The sequence below is a fragment of the Heterocephalus glaber genome, unplaced genomic scaffold (genome assembly GCF_053883595.1).
Source record: "Heterocephalus glaber isolate CG9 unplaced genomic scaffold, H.glaber_assembly_v1.0 deba00001724, whole genome shotgun sequence".
In the NCBI taxonomy this organism is placed as follows: Eukaryota; Metazoa; Chordata; class Mammalia; order Rodentia; family Bathyergidae; genus Heterocephalus; species Heterocephalus glaber.
The window spans coordinates 4,159,312-4,180,024 of NW_028258435.1; the positions used below are offsets into that span (position 1 = coordinate 4,159,312).

Genomic DNA, 20,713 nt, shown 5'->3' on the forward strand with positions numbered 1-20,713 from the left:
TCGTGCAGGGCTTGGGGGTGCACATCTGTGATCCCAGCACTCCAGAGGCTGAGGCAGGAGGATCACTGCAACTTTCAGGCCACCCTGGGCTACAGAGTGAGTTCAAGGCCTCCACATGGCCCAGGACAGCAGGTGAGAACCCCACTGCCATGACAGGGCTATCTGCTGTCCTGCTCCACCGGGCTGAGTCCCAGCAGGAACAGAATCACCTCCATCCCCTGTGTCAGTCCCTGAGTCACCACGACCTCGGTAAACAGGTGTGGGGCTCTGTCACGAGAGGCAAATCTCACATTCTCAGCAGTGCCAGCCACACAGAGGGAGAGTGAGCAGAACTGGGAGCTTCAACTGAGAGCCAGGTAGTGACTGAGGAGTGGTGGCACACACCTGTGATCCCAGCACTCTGGGAGGCTGAGGCAGGAGGGTGGCCAGGAGTTCAAAGCCAGCCTGGGCAACCTAGCAATTTAGCAAGACCCTGTCTCAAAATAAAAAATAAAAAGAGTTAGGAGTGCAGCTCAGTGCAAAGGCCCTGTATTCAATCCCCAGTATTGTGAACACAACAAAATAAAACAAAACCCCAAAAAGCAAAACACTCAGAGAGGCCAGCAACAGTAGTGGTCACTTAGTCAGTTTGCAAACACCAGCCAGCATGGCACACTTTCATGCAGCAGTTCCTGCTACCCGCCCATCTTACAGGAGAAAATAGCATCACACTGGGCGATCTTTCTCAAGTTTGAATTCTTTTGGTTTGGGGGGTTTTGCTTTTCATTTTTGATTAGTTTGGTTTGGCTTTGGATTTTGGAGACAAGCTCTTGCCATGTAGCCCAAGCCTGGCTGGAGCTTGCAGTCCTCCTGCCTCAGCCTCCCAAGCACTAGGATTGTAGGCATTCAGCACCACATCTAGCCTGAGTTCCAGTTCTGCATGGTGAGCTGGGCCAGATGTGGTGTGGTGGCGCGCGCAAAGGTGTCCCAGCACTCTGGAGCCTGAGGCAGGAGGATCACCAAGAGTTCAAGGGCAACCTGGGCTACACAGAGACCCTGTCTCAAAAATTTTAGAAAAATAAATTAATTAAAAAGAAAGAGGAAAGAGGCCGGGGGATTTAGCTCAGTGGTTCCACCGCCTGCCTCACAAGCAGAAGGACCCGAGTTCGATCCCCGGTACAAAAAAAAGAAAGAAAGAAAGAAAGAAAGAAAGAAAGAAAGAAAGAAAGACAGGCATATTGTGTAATCGGCGTTTTGGAAACAGGGTCATATTCTTCATTCTTAAGAGCCCCTGGAGAAGGCACCCAGCATCCAGTCACGTTTAAAAGATGGAGCCAGCCATAGTAGAGATCGCCTGTGATCCCAGCACTCCCGAGGCTGAGGCAGGAGGATCTCTGCGGGTTCGAGGGCAGCCTGGGCTACATAGGGAAACCCTATCTCAAAAAAAAGAAAGAAAGAAAGTGCTGTTCTAAGTCTGGAGAGACTCAAATAACAGGAGTCCAGACTCCCAGGCCTCAGTCTTCCCGAGCCTGGTGGCCGACTGTCCTCTGGGGACACCGTGCTGGGCGCCCCCGCAGAGCCCCGGGGCCCCGCCCCCCAGCACCCCGTACCTTCGCAGCCAGGAGGAAGCCCGTCTCCGTGTCCGCCCCGGAGTGCTGGGCGGCCCCATTCAGCACCCACGGACCCGGACCCCTGTCGCCGCCTGGTCCCCGGGGCGCCCCTGGGGGCCTGGGGTCAGGGCGGGCGTGGCCCCCAGCCCTGGGCCTCCACCCCGCTGTGCCTCGCCAGCCCTCCGGGGGCGCTCACCGGGCCTGCAGGATTGTGAGGTCCCCACGCAAGTTGTGACCTCAGCATCTGGGCCCCGGAGAAGGGGACAGGCCGAGGGGGCTTGGAGACGGCCCTGGGCCCGTGGAGCCTGGGGAACACGACGGGGCGGACAGGAGGGCGCGGCAGGCTGAGTCCTTTCCTGGGATCCGATTTCTTCTCGCTGGGCTTGGTTTGGTTTGGTTTGACAGGGTCTCTCTTTGTAGTCCAGGCCGGCCTTGAACTCACTATGTAGCCCAGGCTGGCCTCAAACTCAAGGCGATCCTCCTGCCTCAGCCTCCTCGGGGAGTGCTGGGATCACGGATGTGCGCCACCACGCTCGGCTCCAACTGACCACAGATCTAAGTGTTTAAATGGTTGTGGAATGGAAAGCTATTAAACTCCTGTTAAAACCTAAAAGGGCGCTGCCACAGGGGCGGCTGAGGGACGCTGGGACCCCAGACTTCTCCCTGAGCGTCAGGCACGTCCTGGCTCCTCCCTCTCGGCCCCTGTGGACGCTGAGGCCGGGGCGGGTTTGCCTCTCCCCAGCTGTTTCCACGGGTGCGCCCCGGTCAGGTGAGGCCCGGAGACCCGGCCTTCTGCTGCTGCTCGGAAACGAGGTCTTGGTTTTCAGCCTAGAAACCTGCTGCCCTCCCGGTTCTCCAGGCCTTTGGGAAGCAGAGGAAGATGCGTCCTTAGAGCAGAGGGCTTTTCCTCATCTCTAGTTCACGACCTTTGGGCAGACGCCGCCCCTGCAAAGCTGATTCTGCTGCTCAAAGGCGGGGCAGCGGCTTCCAGCGGTGCCCAGAGATGTGCAGCGCTCTGGTCCCCCAGTGCTGCACTAAGTCAGACTCAGGTCGAGCACACTGGGTCACCCCGCAGCAAAGATTGCAGTGCTAAGCACTGGCCTTTTCTCCGAGATCTCCAGTGTATCCCAGCACTCAGGAGGCTGAGGCAGGAAGGACAGGGTCGGGGTGGCTCCAGGTGGCGGAGGTCCCTATGGAATTGAGGTCGCACAGCAGGCTGAGACTTGGGACCACATTGTCCCAGGTTGTGCTGGGCAGGGCTTCTTACCCAGAGTGATCTCTGCCACCCCAGCCCTGTCTCCCTGAGCTAAATAAACACATGCAGACACCAGGCCAAGACATCTGAGCAAAGCTCACTGTGCTAAAGAGAAAGCATGAAAATCAGGGAGCCACAATTCCAGAAGAAATAAAAACAAAAATGAAAGAGCGCAGAGGAGAAATGTGTAGGAAGAAATCCCTATATTAGGATCTCATGGAGATTTGGAGAGATTCGTCATTCATAAGGGCAAAGCGGAATAGAGCTGTGAAAGGGAACTGGTTAGAGAACGACAACAAGAAAGAATACTGAAAAACAAAATAATATTAATTTGCTAAAAAGAATAACAGAAGTTGAGCTGGTGTGGCAGCACACGCCTAGGTCTGGCACTCAGGAGGCTGAGGCAGAAGGATCACCCTGAGTCCGAGGCCAACCTGGGCTCCATAGAGACTGTCTCAGAAAATATCTGGACAATGGGAGATAAATGAGAGAGAAGATTCTGCCAGACCCCAGCAAACCCTGTTTTCTTTTCACTTTTCTTTGTTTCCCTGGACATGCTCTGTGGTGGTTTCAGCAGCTGGCCCAGTGGATTAAAAGTGAATTGTTTGGGGCCGGGGATTTAGCTCAGTGGTTCCAGCGCCTGCCTTGCAAGCGCAAGGTCCCGAGTTTGATCCCCAGTGCCAAAAAAAAAGTGAATTGTTTAGCCTGGGATTTAACTCAATGGTTCCACCGCCTGCTTCGAAAGCGCAAGAACCCAAGTTCGATCCCCAGTACAAAAAAAAAGTGAATTGTTCCCCATGACCAAGTTTGAGCAGAGAAAAAAAACCACCCAGGGCCAGTGCGATGGCTTGTGCCTGTCATCCTAGCACTCTGGAGGCTGAGGTAAGAAGATCGCAAGTTCAAGGCCACACTAGGCAACCTACAAACTGAGGAGACCCTGTCTCAAAATTAACAAAACAAGAAGGGCTGCGGATGCAGCTCAGTGCAAAGGCCCTGGCTCCACATCAAGTACTGGAAAAAAAATAAATAAACCAAGAAACAAGAAAACAACAGCTGGGAACAGAGCCCTAGGGAGCTGTTGCAGCAGGACAGCTCTGCCAGGATGGAGAAAAGGGCTTTGGGAGAGAGGTCGGGGCAAAAACCCAGGCTCCTCAGAGAGCAAGGCTGCCGGTAAAACCAAAGAGAAGAGCATCAGACAGGTCCCAAACACAAGGACGCAGCAGGAGGACAAAATCCGAGGGCCAGGCCTCCAACTCACCCACCACCTCCTGCTTTGTGATGTAGCCTCTCGTCCCCCGCCCTGACCTCTCAAAGGGAGACAAGATAGGGCACCTCAGATCCGAGAGGCCCTTAGAGAAAAGACCAGCACATGCTCAGGGCTACAGGAAGTGTGCTCCATCCGTTTACTTAGTTATCTCTTTTTTATCATGCGTCTGTGATTGCAGCCCATGGTGCTGACATTCACGGTGGGGATTTGGCAGGGGACACAACACATCTTGTTTCCTTTTCCCTTCCCCTCCACCCCCATTTAAAATTTTTTTTTTCTTTTTGCCAGCACCAGATTTATTTATATTATAAGCTTTTATCAAATTCATAAAAACAGATTAAACAGCCAGACTAGCAGGACAAAAAACATACAAAACAAGACAATTTTATTAAATCATTGGCCATGCTGGATTACAATAACTTTTCTCTCTGACGTCTCTTTTTCTATCTGTTTTGGTTTTTTGCTATGTAACCCAGGCTGGCCTCAAACTCACGGTGATCCTCCTGCCTCAGCCTCCTGAGTGCTGGGATTACAGGGATGTGCCACCATGCTAGGCTACATTTATTTTTAATCTGGTGGTACTGGGGGTTGAACCCAGGGTCACTGCACTGAGATACATTACCAGTCTTTTGCTGTTTATTTTGAGACAGAATCTCCCTAAGTTGCTAAGTTGCCCAGGCTGGAATAGAACTTGTGATCTTCCTGCCTCAGCCTACCTCATGCTGGGTGTTTTTCACTTTCTAACAAGGAAAAGGTAAAACATAACCTCTGGGGAAAACACCCCTGTGGTGCTCCCACATCCCTCCCAAAAAAGAAAGACAAGGGCTCCAGTACCAAAAAAAAAAAAGACAGAAAGACAAGATTCTGAAACTAGAACAAACTAAAACAACCAGCATGTGCTAAAATAGTGGAGTGTAAAAAAGAAAATTATTTGCATAGAGTGGGTTGGGTCAATAGGCCCCTCCTACACTGGGGCGTGGTCCTCAGTGACATGCAAATGAATATGTAAACTAAGTGGGCGGGATCAGGGCACTGTGGTTTTCACTATGGCCAGCGTTTCCCAGTGGATTTTCCACAACCAGGCACATGAGTTGCATGGATAAAAGTTTCCACACTAAATAAGATACAGACCATGTTTCACTTTCTCCCCCTGCAAAATGTGCAAGAGAACTACAATTCAAGTCCATTTCTTTCTGAAATCTAAAGACAACAGAAAATAAAAAGGAACAAGCAAAATATGGTGTTGAGTAACTGGGCCTGGGTGACCTGGCGTTCTGGGAACTGCTGCTCTTGGACCAAGGCAAAGGGCAGTGGAAAGGCAGCTCGTGAAAACATGACGCTGTGTTCTCCTCCACCTTCGTCACCAGATCTGGCACCGTGTGACTCCTGGCCCTTCCCCAAAGTCACAATGGCCAGGAGAGGGAGACGTTTAGAATCCATTCAGGACATCGAGGCAGCCAGGACAGCGCAGCTAAAGACCCTCAGGACAGAGGGCTCCAGAGCTGCTGCAGGAAGGGGCAAGGACGATGGGATGAGTGTGTTCAAGTGCGGGCGACTCATACTGATGTGTCTTTTGTGGTATTGTATTTTTGTGTATTTAAATACACACCATATTATTTTTTAATCGCACCAGCTAGATTCTTCAAGCTGAGAGCGGCGTCTCCTGGCCACACCTTCCCTGGAACACTCCGAGGTCCATGAAGAAGGTGACCCCGGCTGGCTTCTCTGCACTGAGCAGCTGCCCTGTCCCTCTGCGATGACACATTTCACACAAGTGAACCACTGAGCTCCCCAGGCTGGGCTCAAATTTGTGACCCTCCTGCCTCAGCCTCCCAGAGCGCTGGGATTACGAGCACGTGCCCCATGCCCCAGCTACCATACTACTTCCTACCTGCAGGCTTAGCCAACTGCTGGCCCTTCGGATACCCCACAGCAGACTCCCTTCTCTTGCAAGCTCCCGAAGGGTCAATGGCACAGGTCACCTGACGCCTTTCCCCGATAGCTTCCCTGTGGCCCAGCTACTGTCCTGTGTGTGGCCGTGGCCCAGGCAGCCCCAGGGCCTGGAGAGCACGGACGTGGCACAGGAAGCCACCCGTGCACCCACCAGGATGAGGGGACGCTCTCCGCGCTCCGTCCTTCCCACTCCCCGCCCAACTGCCGCTGCTCACCCCACCCCCACCCAGGATTCCTGGACTCCCACTGGGCCCTGTCCCTGCCACTCCTGAGAAACAACTTCAGCTCCTCCCCAGATCCCAGGCCCCGCCTTCTCAGCCTCCTCCTCCTCCTTTGCTGCAGCAGGGCCTCTGGGTCCTCCTCCAGCTCCAATCTCTTGCCCTGGTGGGCACCATACCAGGGCCCAGGTTCCTGCCAAGTCCTCAGTCCACCCCATGTCCCAAATGCTCCTCTAGCCTGCAAGCTCCTCCAGGGCAAAGACTAAGTGATCCTCTATTTTGAGGATCCTCTATTATGTAACCCACAGTGGCTTCAGATTGGAGATACTCCTGTCTCAGCCTTCCCAGTGCTGGGATCACAGGTGTGCACCACCACGCACAGCCCTCTGGCTTTATCAGTTCTGGCCTGGGCCATTCCAACCTCTCCCACCCCCCATGGTGTCGGGTTTTAAATTCTCAGGAAGCTGCACATGCTCTGGAAGGTTGAAGCCAAGCCCTGCAAGGTGGGGGCCACCCCCAAGCCACAGAGCAGATCTCAGCAGAGCCCCCAGCATGGAGAGGGCAGGCGGGCAGGATGGGACCAACAGTCTAGAGGGAGGGACCAGTGAGGGGTTTCTACTCCACAGGGGCTTGGGTGGCCTCTGACAGCAGCCACCAAAAAGCACAGTGCTCGTCCGGCACAATGGTGCACACCTGTGATGTCAGCACTTGGGAGACCAGAGTGGGAGGATCTCCAAGAGTTCAAGGGCAGTCTGGGCTACACAGCAAGACCTTGTCTCAAAAAATAAGTAAATAAAAAGAAAACAGAAAGAAGGGAGGGAGAGAGGGCACACATATATGCCTCAAAGACGCATACGCCCACGGCAGGGAACTGCATTGAGACAAGAAGCATTGCTCTCTCTTTGTGACCTCAGAGCACAGCAAGGACGTTTTATAAAAACAACAGCACTCACGTTAATGTTTGCAGGCCACACGTTTCGAATCCACCCAGGGTCCTTCATGATCGGAATCTGAAAAACAGAAATGTTAGACACGAATTACTGATATACATATATTGGACTATCACACAATACCTGTCCTTATACAATTTTTTTTTGAGAAAGGGAGGTCTCGCTGTGCAGTTCAGGCTGGCCTTGGACTCACTACATAGGCCAAGCAGGCCTCAAACTCATGGCAATCCTCCTGCCTCAGCCTCCAGAGTGCTGGGATTACAGGCATGTGCCACCATGCCCAGCAATTTTTATGTTTTTATCAGTTGAAAAAAATATCCAGGCACAGTGGCATAAACCTTGCAGTCCCAGCACTCTGGGAAGTTGAGTCAGAAGGATTGCAGGTTCAAGCTCAACTTGGGCCACTTGGCAAGATCCTGTCTCAAAATAAAAAATAAGAAAAGGGCTGGGGTTGCCGCTCAGTGAAAAAGCCCTGGGTTCAATCCCCAGTGCCTCAAAAAGAAAGAAAAAGAGCAAGAGTGCAGGAGGAAAGGAAGGAAGGAGAAACTGAGGGGAGAATAAGGTCACATTCTGGGACACATCTGAAATAGAAAGAGTGGCTTTGCCTACAAGTCGGAATCTGGGCAGGTGTTTGGATCCAGCCCACAGCTGCAAGGGTCCACCCAAGGCGACTGATTTCTCGTCCCTAAGCCAAGTTTGCTCCTTAGGTCTGGGTCAGAGGGGACACTGTGTCTGAGCCACTTCCAGGACCAATGTGCTCCCCCTGGGGCCTGGTCCCACTGCAGTGCTTCGGGTCCAGGGGACTTGGGCCGGTGGGGGGGATGAAAGTCTCTCGTCCCTGGCCACATGAGCCCACCAGCACATGCACCGTGCTCTCCTGGAGAGAGACAATACCGTGTAAAAAGTCTGGGCTCGAACTTGCAACTGTCCTGCCTCAGCCTCCCAGAATGAACACAGACACGGGCTCCATTCTGGCCTCATTTTCTGCCTCAACTTCTTTCCTCCTTGAATTCACGTAATTTATCTAAATGGCCTCACTTAGCTTGCATGTACACAGCAGCCACGGATGCCTGTTCAGGCCCCACTTCCAAATTCCTGTGCTGAAGTATGGTCAGTGTGCGGATGCTTGGATGCAGGCCCTTGGGAGGTGACGAGGTCTTAAGGGTGGGCCCCTACAAGGAGAGACACAAGCCAGGTGTGGTGACACACACCTGTGAGCCCAGCACTCTAGGAGGCTGAGTCAGGAGGATCAAAAAGTTCCAGCCCGGCCCGGGCATTTTAGCAAGACCCTGTCACAAAAGAAAAAGGAATAAAAGGGCTAGGGACATGGCTCAGTGTGAAGGCCCAGGTTCAATCCCCAAATGCAAACACAGAGAAAGACACAAAACAGCCATCCTGCTTCCTTCCATCCGATCTTCATGCGCTCAGCTGGCAGGCAGGGGCTGCAAACCAGGACAGAGCCCCCACCCCGGCCGGAGCAGGCTGCATTCTCAGGAGAAAGGAAGTGCTTTGGTTCAGGACCTCAAGAAAGATATGGTAGGTGACAGAACTAGGGAGGGGTAGGTGACAACTGAGCCAGGTAGAGAGATGACACACAGATGAACGGACAATGGATGAACAGACGGACAGATGGATATGACTGACAGACAATAGGCGGATATGGTAATGGCACAGGTAGCGATGCTAGACCCAGAAACGGCGCTGGCCCCATTGTGTCTCACAGCCCAGGCCAGGTTCCCAGGACCCCAGGGCATGGAAGAGAGGGTCTGGAGCTCGCTGGGCTGGGACTGGTGGTGTCACTTCCTCTGGGGCAGCTGCCAACTGCAGAGATGCTACACAGGCATCCTCATCTGGCCTCTGTTTTCCGTGACACACTAGGTGGCTCCTAAAGGATTTCTGTCTTTCCAAACTCCTCTAATGGGAGTAGCCTCCTGCATTGTACCTCCCACTGCAGCCAGCAGCCAGTGCCATTTGGTTTGGTTTGGCTTTGGGTTTTCGTGGTTTGGGGGTTTTGGGGGGGGTTTTGGCTGGTTTTTGTGGGGTTTTTGGTTGGTTTTTGGGTTTTTTTTTGGTACCGGGGATAGAATCCCAGACCTTGTGCTTTCGAGGCAGGCGCTGGAACCACTGAGCTAAATTCCTGGCCCCCTGCTTTGGTTTTTTGAGACAGGGTCTTGCTAAATCACTAAGTTACTCAGACCGGACTGGAACTTACAACCCTCCTGCCTCAGCCTCCCAGAGTGCTGGTATTACAGGTGTGTAGCTCCCAGCCTAGCTGATTAGAGTTGAATAATGCTGTTCTTGATCAGTCCCCTTGGGCCTTAGAAAGGCTGTTTCCTGCATTTACATCAGAGCTGGCAGGAGCAGCTGAGCACCTGTGACTCCCCGCCTCCAACCTGTTCTCCAGATCTGAGCGCTGACCCGGTCCTGCTGGATAAGCCGGGTAATCGTCCTATGTTAAGGCAGGTGATGAACAACCCTAATTCCATCTGAGCTCTTTTTTCTTTTTTGCTGTGTATGTGACACATTCAGGGCCCAGGGGTCAGGACCCGGCACCTCTGGGTGTCCCCTGTCCTGCTGCCACACCTCCAAGCTCTGCCCACAGCACAGTCCCCTCACCGTGACAAACTATCAGTAACTTCCACTGCTTTGAGATGTAAGGTTTGTCCTGAGTGGCCTCAAACTCACTGTGAAGCTCACTGTGTGGCCTGGAATTCAAGGGGATCCTCCCGCCTCAGCCTCTCGAGTGCTGGGATGACAGGCGTGTGCCTCCACACCCAGGTTCCCCGTGGGGGTTTTTTGGGGGGGGAGGGGTCCCTGTGTTTTTCAGCCCTCTCCTTCTTGGTGTCCAAATTTTCCTGCTCTGGTCCCTGGGGCCTCGCTGACCCTGGACAGGGCTCCTCGGGCCTGGCACTGGCCCTGAGACCCTTCCACGTACAAGGCGAGCAGCCCAGGGCTCAACCCAGCACCTCCTGTCTCGGCTGTCACCGTCCTGTCACCCTCCTCCTGCGTTCACACACACGCATGCACGCACACGCACGCACGCACACGCACGCACGCACACTCAGCCTGCAGTCGCGCCTCGCCCAGCCCCTCCCGGAGCAGACTCGGCTGGAGCCGCATGTCCCGCCCTCCGTTTCCCAGGCCCACAGACCCGTGCTCTGTGACGGTCAGGCCCAGGTCTCCCAGCGGGGAAGCAGCCCCCGAGCACCCTCCAGACAGGGCTGCCAGGAGACAGAGTCCAGCAGAGGCCACCAGGCCGACACCAGCTCGAGGAGGACCAGGGCTGGCACTGCTGACCGCCGGAGCAGAGCCCTCAGCCCCGGAGGCCCAGGAGGTGACTCAGTCGCTTTCTACACCTAGAACACGGACTCGAGAATCTGCCCGGCTGTGTGACCTTGACCAAGTCATTTAGGCTCTCAGTACTCCAGATTTTTCTGCAAAGACAAGTCCTGGATGTTTTCCCTAACATTTGGAGTCTGAAAAAAAAAATGAAGCTGGACATGGTGGCACACGACTGTTATCCCAGCACTCTGGAGCCTGAGGCAGGAGGATCTCTGGGAGTTGGAGGCCACCCTGGGCTACATAGTGAGACGCTGTCTCAAAAACAAAAAGTGACATGGAGAGGGCAGTCAGGGGAGGGGAGGGAGGATCAGAGTGTAGGCGTGTATTAAAACGTCACAAGATGGGCCGGGGATTTAGCTCAGTGGTTTCACCGCCTGCCGCGCAAGCGCAAGGACCTGAGTTCGATCCCCGGTACCAATAAATAAATAAATAAATAAATAAATAAATAAATAAATAAAATGTCACGGGAGAGCCAAGAGCTGTGAAAATTGCTGTGCACAAATGCAAATGTACCTTGAAACCTTTTCCTCTGTGAAATGGGACTGAGGATAAACCGTTATTCTGCGGGCTTAGGGAGGATGAGGCTGAAGAACTTCATGCAGAAACTAGATAGCCGAGCACCACAGGGCACGGGGCAGGGCGGGTGTGGGCAGGGATCTGCACGTCCTACTCCAAGTCCTGATCCTCCCCGGACAACAGCGAAGACGACGAAGACAGGAGCCCCTCACTCAGACACTTATGGCCCAGCAGGAGCCACCGGCAGATGGGCCCTTGGTCCAGTGGGACCCATGCCATCGCCGGAGCCTCAGCAAGGGTCTGGGTGGCCCTGAAGGAGCACAGCCTTGGTGGAGAGGGTGCCTCCTGGGTGTCCTGAGCCAGCAGGGACAGCAGGAGCAGGGTGAGGGCAGAGCCAGCCGAGGAGAGGCTGCGCAGGGAGAGGGAGCTGGGGCTGCTAAGATGTTTTTTCCAGGAGCATGACAATGTGACCCAGGCCAGGGTGACAGAAGAGCCACCTGGGAGCCCAGGGCACAGAGGGGCAGCACTGGGAAGGTGAGAGCTATGGTCAACATCAAGCTACTGCCTGTGATCCCAGCACTCAGGAGGCTGAGGCAGGAGGATCCCTGCCAGTTCGCCCCACCCAATTCCCACTCAGCACCATGGGTATTGTTGTCACGGTTGCTGAAGAAGCCAGGCTTCTGAGCGGCTTACTGACTGCCCCAAGGTCACACAGCACATACATGGCTCTGTCCCTTTTGTCCAGCATGGCTCTCCTCTGCACCCTCTGTCTCCTTCCTGAGTCCGGCCCACTCCAAAGCTCCCACCACCCCTTGCTCCTGGTGCCTGTGCCTGTCTGTCCTCCGAGAGACCAGGCACTGCCCCAAAGCAGGCCCGGGCCTCGGCCCCAGTGCTGGGCACGCACTGGGTCACTCAGTGCCCCTCTGTCCAGTGATGGACGCTGGGAGGGCGGAATGAGGGGGCCACTTTGCTCAGTTTCTCAGCATCTTCTCGAGGCTGCCAGACGCCACCAGTGTCTCTCAGGTGAGCAGACCTGGCCTCTGCTTCCTCTTGACCCCACTGTCCTTCCCTAGCACAACCCAGGACTCCACACCCCTCACTGGGCCAGGCGTGGTGGCACATACCTAAAGCCACAGCACTTAGGAGGCTGAGACAGGAGGATCACCATGAGTTCAAGGCCAGCCTGGGCAACTTAGCAAGACCCTGTCTCAAAGAAGTTAAACAAAACAAAACAAAACAGGACTTGTAGATTTTCCTCTACATATGTTCCCAAAAGGGGAAGGGGCCCTAAAGGAGGCTCCGAGAACACAGGAAGAGTAAGAACCCCGTCAAGGGGCAGATAACAGCTACTGGCTCGGGGCTGGCCCTAGAAGAAGCCACAGCACTGGGCCCGGGAAGCTGAGGCTGCAGTAAGCTGGTTGTCCGCCTTCGTCCACAGCAGTGGGCTCCTGCCGCACCAGCCACCCGGAGCCAGAAGGAGTCCCTGCTTCAGTGATGTCTGAGCCCCATGGCGTTGTCCCCATCCCTGTGACACTGGTCTCGCTCTTCTCAGAAGGGTCATGGGCCCGGCTGCCCAGCACAGCACCCCAGCCCTAGGGAGGTTTGTAAACAAAGAACTCAGAGCTGCACACATCCCGTCCCTTCTGCTTGAGCATCGAGTGTCCTGAGAAATCGCAGGAACACTGCCCAGCACGAGGCCACCTGCGGTCAGCAGAGCCCAAGCGAGGGGAGGGCAGCAGAGGCAGGAGGGTCCAAGGGTCTGACAGCACGGGACTTCCGGCTCTTCCCCGAAGTCACAATGACCGTGAAAGGGAGACGTTTTGAATCCACTCAGGACATCAAGGCCCCCAGGACAGCGCAGCTAAAGACCCTCAGGACAGAGGACTCCAGAGCTGCTGCAGGAAGTGGCGAGGGTGACGGGATGAGTGTGCTCAGAGTGAGGGGAGGATTCTGAGGGATTTACGGCAATGTGTCTTTGACTGTACTAAGTTTTCAATTTAAGTATTCACTATATTTTGTGATCTTACCCCACATATACCTGAAGCCTAGCAGTGAAGATAGATCCATAATAGACAGATGATAGATAATTATGTACACGTAAGAGTGGTTCTGTGGATGACCTCATGTATAACAGTAATTCAGTAAAATTATAACCCAGTGACACAGTTGTCACCTTAGTCTGAGTCAACACCCTGCGATGCTCACTCACCCAACCACAAAATCATCTAATGGCCGCTTCTTAGAACACAGCCCCAGGAGCAGCGATGCGTCTGTGGCGTGAAATTCAATTTACTCCGCATCTCCTGAGAGCCATGACCCCAGGCCTGCATGCCGGGGACTCAGACATGAATTACACCCCACCTGGCCCTTAGGGAGTGAGTTTGAGAACCAGCAGCCTCAGACTCAGGGTGGGGGAGGAGCCTGCCCGCCTCGGAGAAGAGACTAGAACAGGTTTTATTAATAAATCTGACAACCCAACCCACATGTTCAGAGTCAGCTAAAATCGAGGGAGGCCATTGGTCTGGACTGATGTGCTAGGTCCCCACACAAGGCCCCAGTGGCCAATTCAAGATGGACTCACTCCCGACAGGCTTCCCCAGCACCAAACAAACCTGGGCTCTTCCTGACTTTCCGGGAAATCAGGAGAGGGGCTGGCCCAGCCCCAGACAGGCCATTTCCACAGCTGAAGGCCACCCACAAGGCCAGTCCAGAAGACCCGGTCCCCTGAACCTGCTCGAGAAACCCCTGCTCTGACCCCCTCAGGGACAGTGGTCAAGGTCACCTGGTGGCCTGAGTCTGCATTTCCTTGCTCCCGCCCAAGCCCCTTCACAAAAACTGACGCTTGGCACACCTGGCAGACTGCTCTGCAGAGCGATCGCTCATGGGTCACTGACAAAGGACAATTCGCTCACTCAACTCGGGCTGTTGGAATTTGTTATTTGACCACAGCTCAGAATCCAACACGAGCAGCTTAACGCATTTAAATGGCATCAGCAAACAGGAAACATTTTTTTTTTTTAAAGCCAAGGCACTTAATCTCCTCACCTATAGGACGTTTTTTTTTCTTTTGCTACTTTTTAATGTTTGTATTAGTATGCTTTTGCAGTATACAAGGAACACGTCCTTGTGGGCAGTCGGGACAGGCACAGGGCACAGCTTCATTCTTTTCTGTGAAGCAAAACATTTATTGGTGCATTTCAGATCTACATGACGATAACGCTCACCACAGGGAATTTGCACCTGTACACAGTACCTCCCGCCTCTTCTTTCTTTCCCATTCCCCTCCTCCCCTTGACCCCCTCCCTCCCTATATACAAAAGCTCTGTTTCCATTTCTCCTTCTATTCTCTTTTTTCCTTGTCCCTCCCTTCGCCCCTCCCCCATTCCTTGTTCCCCTTCCCATTTGAACATTTTCTTACCATTTCCCAATATTTATTTTGGTCTTTATTTACACTTCGAGTTTCTCACAGGAAAGAAACAATGCAGTATTTAAACATTTGTGTTCAATTTATTTCAGTTAACAGCATGGTCTCTGGCGGGGGATTTAGCTCAGTGGTTTCGCCACCTGCTGAGCAAACACAAGGACCCGAGTTCAATCCCTGGTATCAAAAAAATAAAAAAAGAAAAGAAAAGAAAAAAGAGAATGGTCTCAAGGTGCATCCATTTAGCTAGAAATATCTCAAGCTCATCCTTCTTTATGACAGAATAGTACTACTCCTCTGTATTTAAAAATCACATATTCTTTATCCATTGGTTGATTGGTGGGCATTTGGGCTGTTTCCAAGATGTAGCTATTAAAAACTGCTACAAGAAACATGAGTGTGCATTCATCACTGTGGTATGATGCTTTTAATTCTTTCAGGAAAATACCAAGAAGGAGAATGGCTGGGTCAAATGGTACCTGTGGTTTTAGTGGGGTTTTTTTTTTTAAATCTCCACACTGATTTCCACAATGGTTGCACCAGTCTACACTCCCACCAACAGTGGAGAAGGGTACTCTTTCCCTAGAACCTTGTCAGCATTTGTTATTGGTTGATTTCTTGATAACAGCCATGCTTTCTGGAGTGAGATGGAATCTCAGCATCGTTTTAATTTGTATCTCTTGGATGACCAGTGATGTTGAACATTTTTTCATATATTTATTTGCTGTTTCTACTTCTTTATCTGAGAAGTGTCTATTCATTTCAGATGCTCATTTTTAGATTGGGTCTTCAAATTTGGGGGCCTGATTTATTTGACTTCTTTATATATCCTAGATATTAGTCCTTTGTCTGAGGAACACCTGGAAAAAAGGGTTGTCTCTTCACTCTGTTGGTGGTTTCTCTTGCTGTATAAAAGCTTTTTTTTAATAACTTTATTATCATTCACTAAGCACACATATATACAAAAATGAAAATTATTCAAAGAAAAGCAACGCAAGGGAAAAAACTAAAATAATATTCAAATATAATAGAACTCAATCAAAGCAAAACTGAAAAGTGCTTAAACATTTTTCCATATAATTTTAAAAAACATCTCAAGCATTAACAAGACATCAAAGGATGTGATTTGTTTTAGAAAGATTTTCAAAACTAATATTGAACAAATAGTAGTCTGGAAAAAATTCTAATTAGCTAGCAGACTCCACATAGAGCAAATTGGTTCAATTTAAATTTCAATACAGTCATGGGACACATGGTGGAAATATGATCTGAGAAATATGTTATTAGGCAATTTCATCTGAGTGTATCACAGAGTACCACACAGAGTTCCAACTTCTAAGTGCACACTGAGAAGGTATACGTCAATCATCTGTGATGGGCCCTTGATATTATCCAAATATGCAGCTAAACACGAGATACATGAGGCTACCACTGGCATAGCAGCACACTGATTTACAGTAAACTCTTTTATATAAGTAGGATTATGTTCTAAAGGATGAAAAGCACAGCATGTTATGATAAGTGCCTAAAACTGTAACAGTCATTTATCACACTATCGAGTACTGTGTACTGTACTTAGTTGTATGTGCTGCTTCTGGAAACACACCCTTCTCTCCTTTGATCTCAGTGGCTCTTCCTTCCCAACCCACTGATGAGCTCCAGCCTAGTCTCTATCTACATCTCTTCCTATAGTTTTAAACACAATCTATATATGGATTCTTTCCAGATTCCAGCCTGTAACTCTGATCTCTCCCCTTCCCCTCCTGCAATCCCTACCCCTTTGAACCTTTTCTTCCTATTTCAAATTATCAATTATTCATTTTAATCCTTATTTACAATCTCAGTTTCTCACACTAGAGAAACTATTTGGTATTTACACATGTGTCCTATTTATTTCACTTAAGAAGATGTCCTCAATATGCATCCATTTAGCTATAAATGTCTCGAGTTTCTCATTCTTTATGGCTGAGTAGTACTCCATTTTATTTTTAAAAACCACATCTTCTTAATCCAGTTTCCAGTAGATGGAAACTTGGGCTGTTTCCAAGCTTTAGCTATTACAAACTGTGCTACTATAAACACGGGTGCACATATATCGCTGTGGTATGATTCTTTTAATTCTTTTGGGAAGATACCCAGCAGGGGAATAGCTGGGTCAAATGGGACCTCTAAGCCTAATTCTTTGAGGTATCTCCATACTGATTTCCACAGTGATTGCACCAGTCTGCACTCCCACCAACAATGGAGATGGATTCCTTTCTCCCCACATCCCCACCAGCATTTGTTATTGGCTGATTTCTAGGGTGAGGTGGAATCTCAGTGTTGTTTTCATCTGCATCTCTTGAATGACCAATGATGTTGAACATTTTTTCATATATTTATTTCATACTTTTACTTCTTTGTCTGAGAAATGTCTGTTCATTTCAGATACCCATTTTTGAATTGGGTCTTTGAATTTGGGGGGGGGGTCTGATTTTTTTTCAGTTCTTTATATATTCTAGATAGTAATCCTTTGTCTAAGGTACAGCTGCTAAAATTTTTCCCACCTTGTAGGTTGTCTCTTTGCTCTGTTGCAGTGCAGAAGCTTTTTAATAAGATGAGATTCCAGTTCTTGATTCTTTGTGCTAGTTCCCATGCCACTGAGGTTTTGTTCATAAAGTCTTTACCTATGCCAATGTCTTCAAGAGTTCTACCTAACTTATCTTCCAGCAAATTTAGTGTTTCTGTCCTAATATTTAGATCTTTAATCCACTTTGATCTTAGTTTAGTGCATGGTGATAGGTATGGGTCAAGTTTTAATCTCTGGCAGGTTGAAATCCAGTTTTTCCAACACCATTTATTAAATAGGCTATCTTTCCTCCAATGAGGATGGTTGGCTCCTTTGTCAAAGAAGAGGTGGCTGAGCATATCTGTAGTTGTTTCTGGATCTTCTAATCTATTCCACTGATCCTCAGGTCTGTTTCTTTGCCAGTACCATGCTGTTTTTATCACAGTAGCTTTGTAGTATAGTTTCAACTTGGGGATTGTGATACCCCCTGCCATGTCTCTGTTGCCTAGAATTGCTTTTGCTATTCTAGGTCTGTTCTGGTTCCAAATGAATTTTGGGATTTTCTCTAGTTCTGTGAAGTATATTGTGGAATTTCAATCAGCATTAGATTAAATCTATGTAGTAGTTTTGGAAGCATGGCCATTTTCACTATATTGGTTCTTCCTACCCAGGAACAAGGGATGTCTTTCCATTTTCTTATATCCTCCTCGATCTCCTTTTTCAGAGTGCTGCAGTTTTCAGTGTAGAGATCTTTTGCTTCCTTTGTTAAATTGATTCCTAGATATTTCTTTTTTTTGAATGCTATTATAAAAGGAATTGTTTCCCTACTTTCTCTCTCAGTGAGTCTATTATTTGTGTATAAGAAGGCTATTGCTTTTTGAGTGTTGACCTTATATCCAGCTACTCTACTGAATCTGTCAATTAGGTCTAGAAGACTTTTGACAGAGGTTTTTGGGTCTTCTATGTAAAGTATCATATCATCAGCAAATAATGACAGTTTCACTTCTTCCTTTCCTATCTTTTATTCATTTTATTTCTTTCTCTTTTCTAATTACTGTGGTTAATGTTTCCAGAATAATATTCAACAGGAGTGGTGATAGTGAGCATCCTTGTCTTGTTCCTGATTTTAGCATGAAAGTTTTCAGTTTTTGACTATTTAGTATCATGTTGGCTGTTGGTTTGTCATAGATAGCCTTAATCAAGTTGAGAGAAAGACCTTCTATTCCAATTTTCTGTGGGGTTTTATCATAAATAGGTGTTGGATTTTGTCAAATGCCTTTTCTGCATCTATTGAGATGATCATATGGTTTTTGTCCTTGACTCTGTTAATATAGTGTATTATATTTATTGATTTATGAATATTGAACCATCTTTGCATCCCTGGGATAAATCAGACTCGGTCAGGGTGTATGATCTTCTTGATGACCCTCTGTATTCTGTTTGCCAGGATTTTGTTGAGGATTTTTGCATCTATGTTCATTAGGGAGATTGACCTATAGTTCTCTTTTTGGGTTGGGTCTTTCCCTGGTTTTGGAATCAAAGTAATCCTTGCTTCCAGGAATTAATTTGGAAGCCTTGCTTCCCTTTCAATTTTCTTGATGAGTTTAAAGAGTAATGGTGATAGTTCTTCTTTAAATGTCTTGTAGAATTCAGCAGTGAAGCCATCAGGACCCGGGCTTTTCTTTGTTGATAATTTTTTTATTACATTTTCAAATTCACCCATTGTAATTGGGGTGTTTAGAATTTCTATATCTTCATTTAACTTTGGCAATTTGTATATATCTAGGAATCTGTCCATTTTTTTCTATCTTTTCCATTTTATTAGAGTACAGGTTCTCAAAGTAGGTGTTGATGATGCTCTGCATTTCTGCTGGGTCTGTTGTGACTTCACTTTTTTCATTCTTAATTGCATGGATTTGAGCATTTTCTTTCCTTTTTTGATAAGTATGGCTAAGGGTTTATCAGTTTTGTTTATTCTTTCTAAAAACCAACTCTTTGATTCATTGATTTTTTATATCATTCTCTTAGTCTCTATTGCATTGATTTCTGCTCTGATCTTTACAATTTCCTCTCTTGTACAAGCTTTGGGTTTCTTATGCTCTTCTTTTTCTAGGAGCTTGAGGTTCTGCATTAGGTTATTTATTTGAATTCTCTCTGTTTTCCTAATATGGACATTCACTGCTATGAATTTCCTGCGTTGAACTGCTTTCATTGTGTCCCATAGATTCCTGTATGTTGTACTGGCATTATCATTTACTTGTAGAAACTGTCTAATTTCTTCTTTAATTTCCTCTATGACCCATTGGTTGTTCAGGAGGGTGTTATTTAATTTCCATGTGTTTGTGGGAGTTGTGCAATTTCTTATGTCATTGATCTCCAATTTTATTGCACTATGGTCTGATAATATACAGAGGGTAACTTCAATTCTTTTACATTCACTTAGACATGTCCCATGAACTACCATGTGGTCTATTTTGGAGAATGAGCTGTGTGCAGCCAAAAAGAATGTGTATTCTGATTTTGTGGGGTGGAACACTCTGTAAACATCTATTAAGTCCATTTGTTCAATAGCTTGGTTCAACTCTAGAATTTTGTTGTTAATTTTTTGTCTAGATGATCTGTCTATTTGTGACAATGGGGTATTGAGGTCCCCCACTACAATTGTATTAGTGCTTATTTGGTTTTTCATGTCCTTCAATATTTGTTTTGTATAGTTAGGGGCATTTGTATTTGGTGCATATATATTTAGGATTGTCATCTCTTCCTCTTGGACTGTTCCCTTCACAGGGATGTAGTGACCATCTTTGTCTTTCTTGATTAGTTTTGGTTTGAAATCTACTTTGTCTGCAATTAAGATTGCTACCCCTGCTTTTTTCTGGGATCCTGTAGCATGGAGAACTGTTTTCCATCCTTTTACTTTCAGTCTACGAATTTCCTTTTGAGTTAGGTGTGTTTCTTGTATACAGCATATTGCTGGATTTTGCTTCTTTTTTTTTTTTTGGATTTTGCTTCTTAATCCATTCTGTCAATCTATTTCTTTTGATTGGTGAATTGAGGCCATTAACATTGATAGTTATAATTGAGAGATATTGACTCATCCTTGTCATGATGTTTTACTGTTGTTGGCTCTTTTATTTCTTATTTTTCTCCCTTTCCCTTTAGTTTCTTACCTTGCCTGGTGGCTTCCCTCTGTTGGGCCTCACGGAGTTGTGACCTTCATTGTCTTTTTCTAAGGATATTGCTTAGAATTGTTTGGAGTGCTGGTTTGGTGTTCATGAAATTTCTCAGATGTTCTTTGTTTTGGAAGTATCTAATTTCCCCATCGATTTTGAAAGATAATTTTGCAGGATACAACAGTCTAGGTTGGAAGTTATTTTCTTTTAGGGCTTGAAACGCTTGACTCCAGGCTCTCCTTGATTTGAGGGTTTGTGTTGAGATATCTGCCATGATTCTGATGGGCTTTCTTTGTAGGTGATTTATTTCTTTTCTCTAACTGCCTGTAGGATTTTGTTCTTCTGTTGGGTTTCAGGGATCTTGACTATTATATGTCTAGGTGTAGATTTTTTTTGATCATGGCTAGTTGGAGTTCTATATGCCTCACTTATCTGTATGTCCAATTGTCCACCTCAGTCTGGGAAGTTTTCTACTATTACT

At 48.5% G+C, this 20,713-nt stretch overlaps 1 protein-coding gene across 2 annotated transcripts in view; it reads right to left on the reverse strand.

The window, feature by feature from the left end:
* Positions 1–20,713, reverse strand: part of Lpin1 (lipin 1) — a 72,810-nt gene that overhangs the window by 39,799 nt on the left and 12,298 nt on the right. For both annotated transcript variants that reach the window (XM_087199686.1, XM_087199685.1), the window contains exon 2: positions 7,236–7,292. In XM_087199686.1, the coding sequence (XP_087055812.1) occupies positions 7,236–7,292 (57 nt within the window). The remainder of the gene's footprint in view (positions 1–7,235; positions 7,293–20,713) is intronic.